Source organism: Aquila chrysaetos, chromosome 10 (assembly GCF_900496995.4).
Source record: "Aquila chrysaetos chrysaetos chromosome 10, bAquChr1.4, whole genome shotgun sequence".
Taxonomy (NCBI): domain Eukaryota; kingdom Metazoa; phylum Chordata; class Aves; order Accipitriformes; family Accipitridae; genus Aquila; species Aquila chrysaetos.
This window is the reverse complement of record NC_044013.1, coordinates 40044367-40058694: the sequence shown is the minus strand read 5'-3', so window position 1 is coordinate 40058694 and position 14328 is coordinate 40044367. Positions and strand designations below refer to the sequence as shown.

General features: G+C 39.1%; 1 protein-coding gene across 5 annotated transcripts in view; it reads right to left on the bottom strand.

The window, feature by feature from the left end:
• VMP1 (vacuole membrane protein 1) overlaps positions 1–14328 on the bottom strand; it is a 71538-nt gene that overhangs the window by 51404 nt on the left and 5806 nt on the right. For 3 of the 5 annotated variants that reach the window (XM_030027077.1, XM_030027079.2, XM_030027078.2), the window contains 4 exons: positions 11184–11285; positions 8264–8399; positions 5855–5945; positions 3549–3659 (listed from right to left, as the gene is read on the bottom strand). In XM_030027077.1, the coding sequence (XP_029882937.1) occupies positions 3549–3659; positions 5855–5945; positions 8264–8399; positions 11184–11259 (414 nt within the window). In that variant the 5' untranslated portion in view covers positions 11260–11285. Of the gene's footprint in view, positions 1–3548; positions 3660–5854; positions 5946–8204; positions 8400–11183; positions 11286–11614; positions 11636–14328 lie in introns of those variants that run through there. The other 2 variants (XM_041126539.1, XM_041126540.1) reach the window with 2 other exon arrangements.

The window sequence follows — 14328 nt, the reverse complement described above, 5'->3', positions numbered from 1 at the left end:
CATGCCGCTGCAAAAAGCGGCTGGGGAGAGATGCTCTGAAGAATCCAGACAAATGACAGTTTTCAACACTGGAAAAACAGCTAACCAGGCCAGGGAAAGCAAACATCCAGAGTCATTCATATACTGCATCTATTGCATAACTACTTCTATGATTTGCCCAGCTAACAGGCTGTGCTTATGAACGGTTTGATATGAAAATAGTTGTATGCAGTAAATGGAAGGCTATATTTAAAAAAGATGCACCTGTGTCACAGCTGAAGAAATTCAGGCACACTGTCTGAACAGGTGCCTACATGCCATCAATTCCTACCCGTTGGCCCTTAATGGCAGAGATAATACTGCAAGTATCAACAAGAGCTCAGCAGCACATGGGTGGGCCCAAGAGCATTGTTCTCTAAGCATGTAATTGCATTCCCAACAATCTCACTGTACACACAGATTTAAAATGAGCAATTAATTATAAGCAATTTTAAAACACTTACTGAGTCTATTCTCTATTGCCAGCAAACCCAGGCACTAAAGCCGAAGAGGATTTGCTGCTTTGTAACTTCCATTTCTTTGAATCAATAAAAGAGTAAGTTTTGTCATAATGAAGAAATGTAATTAAATTATAGGGAACATGAAAACTAGATATACAGTAATGTAAAAGTTAATATAGCGAGTTCCCCACTTAACCTATCGTATTTCTACTTTTAGAGGCAACTACTGCACAACTAACAAAGCAAATTAGTTTAAAACTCCTCCTTTTGAAAGCTGGAGCTCCTAATTGCATTGTTTCCAGATGGGTTAAATCCAGAATAGTATCTGAAACAATTCACCCTTAAAAGTTGTACCAACAGCCTTAAGTTACTCCGTGTTCCCTTTCACACAAGGCGTAGACTCAAACTGAGGAGACATTAAGGAGTGTATTACTACATTGATAGCATGTTATGTACAGATATTGCTGATACAGCTGTACTGACAAGAATATTAACAGTTCAGGTACTTAAGATGGCAACACACTGTTAGGGCAATAAACTTCCGTTTTTACACTCCCAGTGCCATCTAGTGGCTACAGAGCCACACATATTCCACCAAATTCTGAACCATTCAGTGTTCAGACGAGCCTTCAGTGCCCAGAAAGTGCAATTGTCCTAAATTTACAGTCCATGCTAACCACTAAAGCTTGCACAGGAGAAAAGAGAAAAATTAATACTTGCTTCTTCTTCCTGCACTCACTGCCTTTATGGAATTCCCTCAATGTAATAGAAACATGCCTATCTGCCTTACATATTTAAAGCAAACAAGTATTTCTCCTGTATTGTTACACATTAGATGTTGCTGGTATAGTTTTATTACATTTTATTCTATAACCACCTTCTAATTATTCAGTGAAATCTATTTTGTCTGTTTTTTTCCTCTAACAAAGTTACGTGAAACCTTGCCTCTTACATTCCAAATAAATATCTTCACTAACAATATTAAACTAAATTTCTTTTCCTAGGTGGTGCACCTCCCTATAATCTTCACAAAGCTGTTCACCTCCTATACACCCACCATAAATTATATTAATAAGCCAATAGAGAAGTTATATTTTGTATATATGGTTCTTTAAAGTCAGCTCAGGTCATGGCCTTAATACATCCACTAGGTTCACATACCCCACAGGAAAACGTAAGTTATATGTTATGAAATTTGTGTTCTATTAAAGTAATTTAGAACTATTTAAACATCTGGATTTTTAAATACAGAGTAAAAGAAAGGTCAATTCATTCCACCTTCTTAGAGGAAAAAAGAAGTGGTGCTGTCTTAGGAAGACTTCTTTATGTGACAAAATCATCTTGGAGTGGCCTAGGGTATAAAATGACAGCATTCTTGCTGCCCTGTGTCAGATCAATGTACAGTAATGAAACACTACCCACTTTCAAATACAGTTTAGAAATGGTGGATAATGTTTCTTATTTACTGGATTTCTGACACGTGTAAAAATTAAGAATAGGAACTGCACGATAAGCTCTCCAAAGTGCTTCAAAGAGGATGTCTAAATACATGAAATCTTTGGTCAGAGGGAATCTTAAGTTGACTCTCACTGGTTGATAGCCTAATAAAATATAGAAAAAGCACAACAAGATTAAAATCTATCATTTAAACTGTTTCCTGCTTGCTGATTTAAATCATGACAATGATTTCTGCAGCAAACTTGGAATTGCTATACTTTCCCTTCCTCCCTCTGTCCTGCTGAACAGCTGGTGATCCCAATCCTGCTGCATTTTTACTCCCACCGTAGGTTGGCAGAGAACCCAAAGTGAGCAGAGTTTGTGAGCCTGACTCCACCTCACGCATCACTCGATGCTGGTTTGCCTCTCCAGCGAGACAGAGCACCTCAGTTCAGGACTGATGATTTTGATGGATTCTGCCTCCGTCCAGCCCGTGTGTCTTACTGTCCCTAAGCTATTAACAGCATCGTCTCTGCAAGTCAGAAAGACCTGTACATTGTCAATTCACTGCTAAGCGCTATCCAGTGTTACGTAAAAGTGTTTAGACGCTGTGTTCATTGGCTTTACTGAATTTCCATTTCCAATCATTTAGACTGACAGTAATATTTTTGTCTAGAAGGCCGTGCATGCATAAGCTTGTTTCTGTTTAGCAATAGTTTCCTTTCTCTGCACTTTCTGCCTCCACAGTCTTTAGGAGAGAAGCTACACTAAGAGTAAGTCTAAGACTACTGCAAATGCAGCCCATGCAGATGCCGTTCGATCTAACAGGCATTGCCCTGCTGTGTGGAAAAGCACGAGTTTCTTGTTTCTTGTAGTGTTTTCTGTGTTATTGTTAATGATTAAAGCATTTCTGAAAGTAAACATCTGTAATTGTTCCAAATACAAGATGACATTTGTTGAATAAACTGGTTTTAATTATTTTGTGGCCACGAATCCTCTTCTTAAATACAGGACAGTGGTTTCATAAACAAGGAACTAATCCAATGGCCAAAAGCAAAACACACCCAAACGTTTCCCTAACTTTCCTAGCTAAGTTGAGATAAACAACATCATACAGATTTTCAGAACAGACATTATTTTATCTTTGTAGACAAACATTTTTCTTGCTATTATTTTCAAAGCAAAATTAATACAGACTGAACTTTAAAATAGCTGCCTATTTTGGTGGTTTCAGCTAGAAAAATGATCATTTTAAGCTACTAAAAAAAAGAGTATGCTGAAAAATTTTAAATGGGAACATTTGAGCTGCACACACTAGAAAATGTTTCATTTAAATTAGGAAATTAGAGGATAGACCTTGCAGATGTTGACTTATTGTTTCAAAGTGAGGATTAACAGCAGGCTGATATCTACAGTTCAACAAACATAGCATACAAACTACAAAACAAGGTTATACAGTATAAAACATAAATAGCATTCACTAGTGCCCAGAAGCATTACACTAAGCATTTCTTTTCCTTCAGAAGTACTTAACATTTAGGACTTACAGAATATTCTTTATTCACATATTTTAAAATGTGCAACAATTAAAATACTCGATTCAGAAAGAACATGGTATGGAAACGTCCTTACCAAATAGAGCAGAAAGGTGTGGAGACCTGTTCCTAGTCCAACAGAGGACAGAATGCCTAATCCTACCCAGTAGGCACACCAGAAGAACTTTTTCTCCATATACCGCACATACTGAAAAAGAAAAGTCACAAAAGAGAAAAAAACCAAGAATGGTGATATCTCCTAGGGGAGAAAGTTAAAGCTACAGACTATGACAGATAGTTACCTGGATTACAACAACCGAAATAGAATCCTAGATACTTCTATTTGCAATTTATTACAAGTACAGCACAAACATGTACAGAAAATAGCGCACTTTCAAAAGAAAAGCCCACACGCCTTAGAATCAGCAAGTTTCCAAGGAGATAGATGAAAAATTCAGGTTCAGTAGTAGGGGGTTGAAATCCAGAACAGGCATACTAGGTGTGAACAGTGAGCAGCAAGCCCCAGACAGTGTCTACTGGAGCCCAAGCAGCAAGCAGACAGCTCAGGGAATTGCTTGAACAGATTAACTAAAGGAGTAGAATTAGCTGCATTCTCCGTTAGTCTGTTGAATGTTTTATCTTGGACCAGTGAGTAACCAGGTCTGTTACTTTTAAGAAAAGATTAAAATGTTGGTTGTGTGTTACATGCATAAATGAGGGGACATGGGAAAGTCTGGACATAAGAATTCCAGCTGGGTACACTGGAGAAACAGGAAGCAATATCTCCCTCTCACTGCCATGGAAGCAATACTAAGAGGATGAGCCAGGCCATCAACTTGTCTGTACCACAGCCCCAAGAAGAGGTGCCATTTTATACCATCCATGGACCAACAGCACCAAGATGTTTACCAGGCTTCACTCTGCCAGGGTGTAAAAAGATCCTGAAAATGCCAAGTGAAAACCGCAAGTATGCTTTGCTATTTTGAGTATGCTTTTGAAAAAAAGTGGCTCATATTCAAGTATATGTAGCTGGTGCACAGAGATAGGTAGAGGCACTACCAGGACATGGACTTTAGGGAAGGAGCTCTGGGGGAAGAGGGATGGACAGGTACCTGCTGGCACACACAACTGAGACCACCTGTAACAGGAGCTCCAAGCGCTGGCTGACCGCTGCAGGTCACGCTCGCCTCGCCAGTCCCAGAGGCACAGGTTTGTTCCCAGCAGGCTCAAGGAAACCTTGAGCAGGATCACTCTGCCAAGCCTTGGCACAGCGGAGGGCCAGCAGCCCGCTCAGAGGGGCCATGCGCCTCGACACCAGTTTGCAAGAGCCATCTAGTAGCAAATGTTGAGTGCATCAAGCTCTGGCCTTCATGCTGACAAGGCCACCAACCAGGGCAGTTTTTAAATGAAGCAGGTATTTGTCCATCAGGAACTGGCCACCAATTTACCATCTACCAACTTGGTCTGCGTGTAAGTGCTTAGGTCTCAGCCGTGGGATTGAGCGAGCAAGAATGCAATGAGCTGAAGCAACTAACTTCACTGCATTTCAAGACCCGTCCTAGGAAGCCAGGACTCCTTTTCCAGATCTGCATGTCCCTCAGGCAGCCAGTGACACAGCACAGCAGTATGGGTGTAAGCAAGTTCTCTGAAACTGGGAACCTGCTGATTTCAGAGTCAGAGCACTAAGATGATTCCGTTGCACAAGGAAATGCTCTGCAGGCTTTAAAAGGGCTGTCCGCCCTTAGGGAAAATCTGAAACTCAAAGAGAAATGGGGAGGGGAAAGGTGTAGACGACACCATCACCTTATGCTTAAGCAGTGGCTTACACTTCAAGTGATGCAAAAGCATAAGTCTTCACGTACCCAAAGCACAGAAAAGTTTTTAAACAACCATTTGAAAACAATTGGGGTATGAGAAGCATCGCAGAAACAGATTTGAGCATGAAACCATTTTATGTCTAGATACATGCTATCCTAGCTGTTCAGGAGACCCTTCCATAGAAACAGAAGAAACATTCCTTGGGAACCACAAAGTTCTATCATGACTCAGTTTAACATTATATCTCAAGAGCTCACAGCACTATTGAAAGCTTGTTAACAGCAGATGTGAAGGAGTGCTGCAGCATTGGAGGTGTGCTTATTCAGGAACAGATGGGAAGTGGAACACCTACAGATACAAGAGAATAGATCAAATGATACAGCTGATCATTCCCCATCTCTAAAACGTAAATCATCCACACACAGAGAGCAGTCATGACATGAATGAACAAATATCCTTAGCGAGTAGGAGTTCAAAAGATACATTACAATTTCTTGAAGACCCCATTCAATTCCCAGTACGTCTACTTTAGCACAGGGAAAGGAACTATTAGTCACTAAGGAAAGTAACTTGAAAACCTCGTACCTGTTGATGTGTTCCTTCAATGTAATACGTAGCTGTAAGCACTGCAAGCGTCAGTAAAAAAGACACCAAGATACTTCGCCGATGCCACAATCTTAAAAGACAAATGGCAATTAGGGTTTTTCATAACTTAGCATGCATTTCAAAGTAACTTAGTTAACCCTGTAGACTTGGTCTGCATGGATGTAGTCAGCAAGGACAATGGCAGCTGAAAAGTTTGCTATTATAAAAGCATAAACCTCCCAATAAAATATCTGGGAAGCCTTCATTCTTTATGAAAAAAATCTCTACTTCATTGTCAAGTGAGATCAAAGTTCAGCCATGCATTTATTTTTTTTTTTAAATAAAGAAAAACAAAGTGACTGTCTGAAAACAAACACAATCTGAAAACAAATATTCAGCTTCTGCAGCCAAGACAGTCTCAAACACAGGACCATTAACAACATCCATGGTTAAGGAAAGTGCAAAGCAGGCACTGCGCTGGCCCTGGGCAAGGGACAAGCTGTGGGTGGAATACAGAAGGGCTAATTTCAAACTGTGTGCTGCTGGGTAGAACCACAGTGACAGTAAGAGGAACAAATCTTTACACTATTTTGGTTCCCCTGATCTATTGAAATTAGTATCTCTCGTAACAGCTCAAAGTTTAATAAAGACATTTTAGCTAATTATGAAGCGTTAGGAAGCTAATACAGTAAGGGGAGAAAAGTGCTTTCCTGTGTAACCCGATACCAAATTACTTCTGGGCCTGTTTAGTTTTACATACACACTCTGCTTGACGTGTATGTGGCCACATACAGTGGATGAGCAAATGCATTTATTATTTTCTGGGAAACACTATTATACTGTCACCTAATGCTATAAAAAAGCAAGTGCTAGCATCACTTAAAAATCTCAGACATGAAATAGCAAACTATGAATGTAACTTATCTATTTAGACAGACAGACAAAGAAATTAGACATGTAATACACAAATGTTTCATATTAAACAAGCTGAAAAAAAGTCAGTCTAACTTCCCTTTAATTTTAAAATAATTTGCACTGCTTATGTTAGTATGACAATTGCATTTTCAAGTGACTGTCATCATTTAAATCACAATTTACTCAAGTGGAACACAGGAGATCATTAAGAGTCAATCTGAGGTCTCAACTTAATAGCTTATAATAGTCAGTGTTATTTTCTGTAAAGATATTGTCATGCTAGTGCTAGACAACATAAATGTGCTGCACGACAGAGGACGCGAGTGCTATCTGTAACAGAATTTGATGTCTGGGAAGCCAGGTAATAGCTTAAAATAAGATCTCAAATGTTATTTCTGCTGGGTTTAAATGCTTGGAGGTTGTCAGAAATGGCTAATGTAAGACCCGATAAAACAGTTCTCAAAGAAACAACTCCTAATGATAGCTAAAAGAACGCACATAGTAAAATAAGTAGGTTTGGGGGTTAGATTGGGGGGGCGGGGTGTAAAAGGGGATTAAGACTATACTACGTAAACCTGGTATTCTTCATACAAATCATTTCAGAAGATCAAAACAGAAAACAGAAGTTTCTCTCAGTGGATCTTATGTGTCAGCACCTCAAACCTAGCCCAGAAGGGTCAATCAGCGTAGCCCATTATCACCAATCTCGGCTCACTCTGCAAAGGAGCAGTCCAACAACCAGAATCACCCAAGGTGATATTGGATCCTGTCTTCTGACTGGGAAAATGATTATAAACTCGATCCCAAGCACAAGAGATTCCAGTTACCAACACAAGCACTAGCATGGCTGCTACTCTTGGCTTTTTCCATTGCCAATTTTACTCATTTGCCTTTTAGCACTCTTAAACCCTCTCAAGCCTAGTGCATTAAGAAATAGCTATGCGTTTCAGCATTAGTAGGGGATGTTAGGACTGCTACTCGCAAATTTTCTAACCGGAATAAAAGTCCGTTTTATCCAGTGTGTAAATAATGCTTAGGGAAAGTGCTTTAATAAATCCTTTCCTGCTGTGAAAGGGACCACATAGCTTAGAAGCAAAGTCCTCTTTGCAGCATCATAAACATCACTGCAAGTTCCACGTAATCCTGAACCTTGCCCTAGCTGAGCTATTTGAAGATCATTCAGCAATACTAACACATACATTAATAGATCAGTACTTAACACTGCAGTCATAAGTACAGTATCTCTTGCCTTAAGGATCCCTAAACACTGTCCCACTCCTTCAAATTGGAATATTCAACTCTTCAGAAAGGAAGTGTGCAATTTTCTTCCACTGACAAAATATAAAAAAAAATATACAAAAATAAATATGTTTTCGGGAAGAAGAATTTTAAAGTTGTGAATCATCAGGGAAAGCGAGATGTCAGAATGACCTACTGAATCAGAGCATGGGTTTCCCCAGAACGCTTAGTAGAAGTTAAAGAAATGATCTTTACTTTATGGTCCATTCCTTCAAGTTTATTAGAGTTTCCAGGAAAAAATACTGCAAGGTAACAAGCGGTTGTCTCCACAGTAAAATATTCAACCTCTCTTCTCGGTCCCTTCGCTTCCGTTCACTCAACAAAGAGGAATCTGCAAATGAAAAGCAACAGAAATGTAAAAGTACGGGATGACAGTTCAGATTCTATCCTACCCAAAAAGATACCGACTTTTTCTTTTTTTTTCTGTTTTTTGTTTGTTTTGTTAGGAAGTTAATGTGAGCTCCCAGTCATCTTTTCTACTCATCACATCAGAAATCAGGTGACCTCCAGCCAAGGAAATAAGGTGGTTTTTTTCCTCCATGTAGCTGGCAACCATTCAAGAATCTAATTGGCCCAGGGTGCAAAAAAGTCTGGCATGTCTATTAGCTTTTATGCAAGGTACTGCCCTACTAGTTACAAATCAGCTATTACATTAGGTCAAATGCGACTCTATCACCCACTACAGAGACGACGTTTCACTTTGAACTTCTGAATTTGGTTCTCTTCCAAAGCTATTCTCAGACTTCTCCAATCGAACTAGATTGAATTACATGTGCTCTTTATACACTTCAGTCACCGTGTAACTGGATAATAGCATCTATTCGCCCAGTCGGGATCCTCAGGCTATGGCACGCCTTGCCACGCTGTTCAGCTTCTCCAAAATGAGCCCAGCAGACAGGAAGTGCTCCCATGAAAAGGACCTGCTTTTATACCACAGTCCTTTGCTGGACTGACACTATACATTTGGTTGCTTTTAATTGCAGTGATTTGGTTATAATGCAGTGCTCAACACTCCTGTAAGAGCAGTCACTGTACACTACCATACAAGCATAGAAGAAAGGGTCTTCTAATAAATGTGTTATTTTGCGCTTACAGTACACTCAAGATTAATAAAAATCCTAGCTATTTTTTGGATGAGAATGGCTTGTTCAAAGGTCGTCAAGCTAATGAGCAGTAATAATTTTTAAACTTTTAAAGAAAATGAATTCTGAACTAAGAGAAAAAAAATACCACAATACAATGGAAAAAATACACAAAAATAACTCTTGTATCCAAACAGACACCAAACTTGTTTAAACATCACTTACTACACAAAGACAAAATGTATGTATTCTGATTTGCATACATTTAAAGCATTGCGATATTCATAAATTTTAAATTTGTAAAAAGCTGTTGCATTTAAAATACTAATCTAATCTGAATCCCCAGCATACCGTGACCCAAGATGTATTATTTCAGTCTTATTCCAGCAATTGAAACATGTTGCCTTATCAGATGCTAATATTTACATAGAAATTGCATACCTCATTAGCCACATAGCCCATTTAATTTTGTATTCTTTAGCTAAAAGAATCTTAGCTTTAGCTAAAGCATGAGTTGCTTAAGATGAACTAAGAAAAATCCTACAATGGCAAATACTGGATAACATCCACATTGCCTTAGAGTTACAGAATGATTTAAGCCTTTAAGTAAAAGGCTTTGATTTGTTCCATACATACACATATACCAGTTTCTCTTTAAATTTTGCCACATTCATTGCTTCATGAATTTCTATTCCCTAAATGCTTCAACCTTGGTTTTTATGACCTTGTTTTTAGTAAAGGTCATAAAAGACACTGGTGTAAAGCTGCATACAACTTGAGAAATCACTTGGTTACAAAACTTAATTAAATATGTAACTGGCACATTCAAGGCTGACAGGAAGCAAACTAAGATGATTATCATTTTTATGCTATATTACACAGCACAGATAATTCAGTGACACAAGGCTCTTCATGAAATGTTTTCAGGTTATTTTTCATGAGTCCTAAACATTAACCCAAGCCCACTTCAGATATACTAGTAGGAAAAACAGAGGCAAGGCAGGAGATGTAGTAGTTAATGGTTTTGTTAGTAATTTGTCATTGAAACTGATAAATTGTTGGAGCAAGTCCAGAGGAGGGCCATGAAGATGATCAGGGGGCTGGAGTACCTGTCCTATGAAGACAAGCTGAGAGAGTTGGGGTTGTTCAGCCTGGAGAAGAGAAGGCTCCGGGGAGATCTTATAGCAGCCTTCCAGTACCTAAAGGGGACCTACAAGAAAGCTGGAGAGGGACTTTTTACAGGGGCACGCAGCGATAGGACAAGGGGTAATGGCTTTAAACTGACAGAGGGTAGATTTAGATTAGCTGTAAGGAAGAAGTTCTTCCCTGTGAGGGTGGTGAGGCACTGGAACAGGTTGCCCAGAGACGTTGTGGATGCCCCATCCCTGGAAGTGTTCAAGGTCAGTCTGGATGGGGCTTTGAGCAACCTGCTCTAGGGGAAGGTGTCCCTCCCCATGGCGGGGGGTGGAACGAGTTGATCTTTAAGGTGCCTTCCAACCCAAACCATTCTACAATTCTAAATTATAGTGAAGCTAAATGTCAACAGAAAAGCTAGAAACCGGGAGACTAGTAACTGGATTTCTCCCCGTGTAAAACAGATTTTTATTACCAAGTACTAACTTTTCAGTGCCAAAGGGTGGGGCTGTATAGCCTGACTTCTACAGCCACATATTTGCCAACATAGTTTAGTTTTTTAGCTCAGCCCTGTTGCAGTCCCTGTTGGTACCCAAGTCAGATTTACAGGGCTCACGTACATATGAACTACAGAGTAAGAACTTTGGAAGGAGAAAAGAGTATAAGAGAAAACTGAATGGAAATACAGGGCATAAAACTATTCTGTGGCTTTACAATACATAAATCCTCTAGACTTCTGATTTAGAAATGACTGAAGTTTTCAAGATGGATTCATGCATTGAGGCTTTTTGCATTATCGAAGCATAAAGTGCACCAACATAAATTCCTTTTGATTATTGCGCTGGCCATTTTACACACCAAGCTGACCAGCTGAGAACATTAAGTCATTTTCCACCTACCTGTAAAGTTTCCATTGTGCTGTTCTTTGATCATTCCTATGCGTCTCTGATCACAATCTGTTCCATTCTCTGCCATTTCATAGATCAATCACGTATGGGGATCTAATAGCAGAACAAAACCAAAAAGCATAATGTCTCCATTTCTGGTTATGAAGACTCCATTTCCTCCATAGTCAAAGGATACAAGCAAATATCCAGCAGTTCTCCAAATCCAAATCACAGTTATCCTGCATTACACTATGAAAAAGGAGAGAGTGATTCAATTCCCACAACGACAAAGATTAAAACATTTCCACCTACATAAATCTAAATTTTTCACTTAAATGACAAAACTCCCTCACTTCTAACAACGAACAAAAGCTTGTTAACCAATCCCTTCTACTAATCAGCCCACTGTTTGGGCTCCAGAAGCAGCAGAGCTTCATACAAACCTCAGTTCAATCCTGCGAGAGACATGCTTAAGATTTGATTCTCATATTAGAAAGCATCTATTCTGGCACTAAGCTTCCAGGTAGTTAGTATGGCAAGTAGACCTCAAAAACGTCACAGCCTAAAAAAATAGCCCTCAATACGGTAACGAAGATACAGAACTGCATCTCACGTTTTGCACGGTCTAATATCTCTAAACCAGAAAAGATAAACTCTTCAATGAACAAGAGCTCTCTGATGGAAAGCTTTTTTGAAAAGTATACATTCTGTCTGCTAGTTTAGCCTCTCTCTAGTGAGATCAGCCTTAAAAAGCCCAAAAGAACAGCTACGGTTTTCCTTATCCAGGAGAGTAAATAGTGCAATAATTGGAAGCCAGCATAAACCAGAATGTTGCAAGAGCTGCTTTTTTTTTCCCCTTAAAAAAAAAACCCACCACCAAACCTGAACAGCTGACAATTCTTATGCAATCAAACACAAAGAAAGTAGCCAGACTCCTTGCTTTAAAAATCCTCTCTTGAATCTTAAAACAGTTTCTGGAATTTTATTTTGGCAAAGAGAGTCCCACAAAGCTAAAGCATCTTATTTGCATTGCATTTCTCCCTGTAAGCAAACATGATTTACAGTTTTTGATACGCTGCTTTTGTTGGAAAGAAAAGTAGTGCAATATTAAAATGACAGGTTATATAAAACTGTCTAGTGGAGGAAATTAAAGTTTTACAGAAAAAAAACCTTCCCCTTTGATTTATGTTAGGCTTAAGAGCCAAGCAGCAACTCAGGTTTGGTAAACAGGAGTGAGATTGCCCCTTTGATTCAGACTGCAATAATTTTGTCAATTTTTTAAATAAAATGTTAAGAGATTTCAGATACTGCGTTTGTTTAATATTTCCACAGTTTCACAAGTCAGTTTTAGACAGATGGTCTTCCAAACAGGTACAAGCCTCGTGCATTACTTGTAATACAGATAAAATTGCTATCTAGAATGTGATTATTAAAAGTGTTTTACTTAAAGCCCAATAGTCAAAAGCATCAAGGTCTCTGGAAGGAGTCCTTCCTCCAACACCTCCTTCCTGAAATGAAATGCACAGAAATAGAAATCTGTCTAGTTAAACAAGCTAGCAGAAACTAATCTCTTGCACGTTACAGTTTTTATTCCTTGAAATTTGGGCCCCAGAACACCCAAACCACCAAGAAAATTAATAAAACAGCTTTGCAAAAGTTTGCTTCTGAAAAATGCTGAAGGGTTCTATAGTCAGCCAAGGGCAGAGGACTGACCTGCTGCACTAAGAGCTCTACAGCATCATTCTGCAGTCACGTGCAATCGAAGGTTTGCTCTGAACTGCTGGTCAACCACCAGAGAAATGTGAACCTGTTTCTCTCCTCAGATCAGTTTTATGGCAGCCTGACACTCTGGAAGTCAGTGGCGTTACACCAGGACTTAGTTGAGGGTAACCGGCCAGTTGCTACGGTGATACAAGGATCAAATGTTCAGCATCTCCTAATTTCATTAGAACAGTAAGTCCCTGTAGATGGTAGAGTGTTTTGTTTCTACTTACTGCACTTACATGCACTTATTTTTTATACATATAAATATGTATTTATACCCATACACAATATAAGCTTATGAACACACACACCTATGTACATCACTTACACACGTTACACACACACTTACACACACAAAGCTCAAATTGCAGAGGGGAATATTGAAATTGGGTAGTTAGAAAGCCTGATGTTCACAGAAAGTGCTTAGGAGGCAAAAGCTATCAGAGCTGTTCTGTACACAGCCACGCTAAAAACAACGTTCTGGTTTAGGGAACTTCAGTCACATTTTGTTGGCTTAAATATAACAAACATTTAAAAAAAAAAACCCAACAAAAAAAACTTCAGCCACATGTTCCTCATTTTGAAATTCATCTTTTTTCCTTGTGCAAATCTAGCCTTCAAAATTGAAGTCTCAATTGGTTTGGTCTCTGCTCTCAGCTTAATTACATTTCAAGAAAGTTAATTTACTGTAACACAAACTGCTCTGCATGTTTGATGCTAAAATCTAGGCTGTGCACACACTCCCTCATCATGAACTGAATTCCACTGCAATCCATTAAACATCTTACTGGCACATAAAAATCACCAGTCTCTAGGGATCTCAGGTGCATTGTTACATACATATTACAGCTTTCACAAGCTCAACTAACAGAGCCAGTTTTACCCTGCCTGCTTGGAAAGGCACTAATCTGGGATTAGCTTTGCATAACACTACCTCAAGCACACAAGTCAACGTTTACAGCAAAGCAGATAAATAATCCCCTTGCACACTTCAGTAGGGCAAATACTTGTTAAGAAGGTCTTAAAGTTCAACAATTCTGCAGAAAAGCTCTAAAAACTTGTATTTAAGAATACAGTTGACTAGGAGATTTAATACCTATTACATGGCAAGTCCGAAGGGGCTGCAATTCAGAAACGAAACCCTTACTGGTTTCAGAAAAGACTTCTTGGTTTACCAAAGTCTAATTATACTTAAAGCATGTTAGCATAAGGAACTGGAGGATGTGCGTCCAGAAAGCTCAGCTCCCTGATCGGTTGCTCTGTTTGATGCCTACTAGAATCAGTAGGTCCTGCACTAATGTCTCCCCATGGAGATTAATTGGAGTGGGAGTCTGATCCAAAATGAAGTTATCCTTCATTAAGTGAGTCCACATCCTCAAGTCTACACCAAATC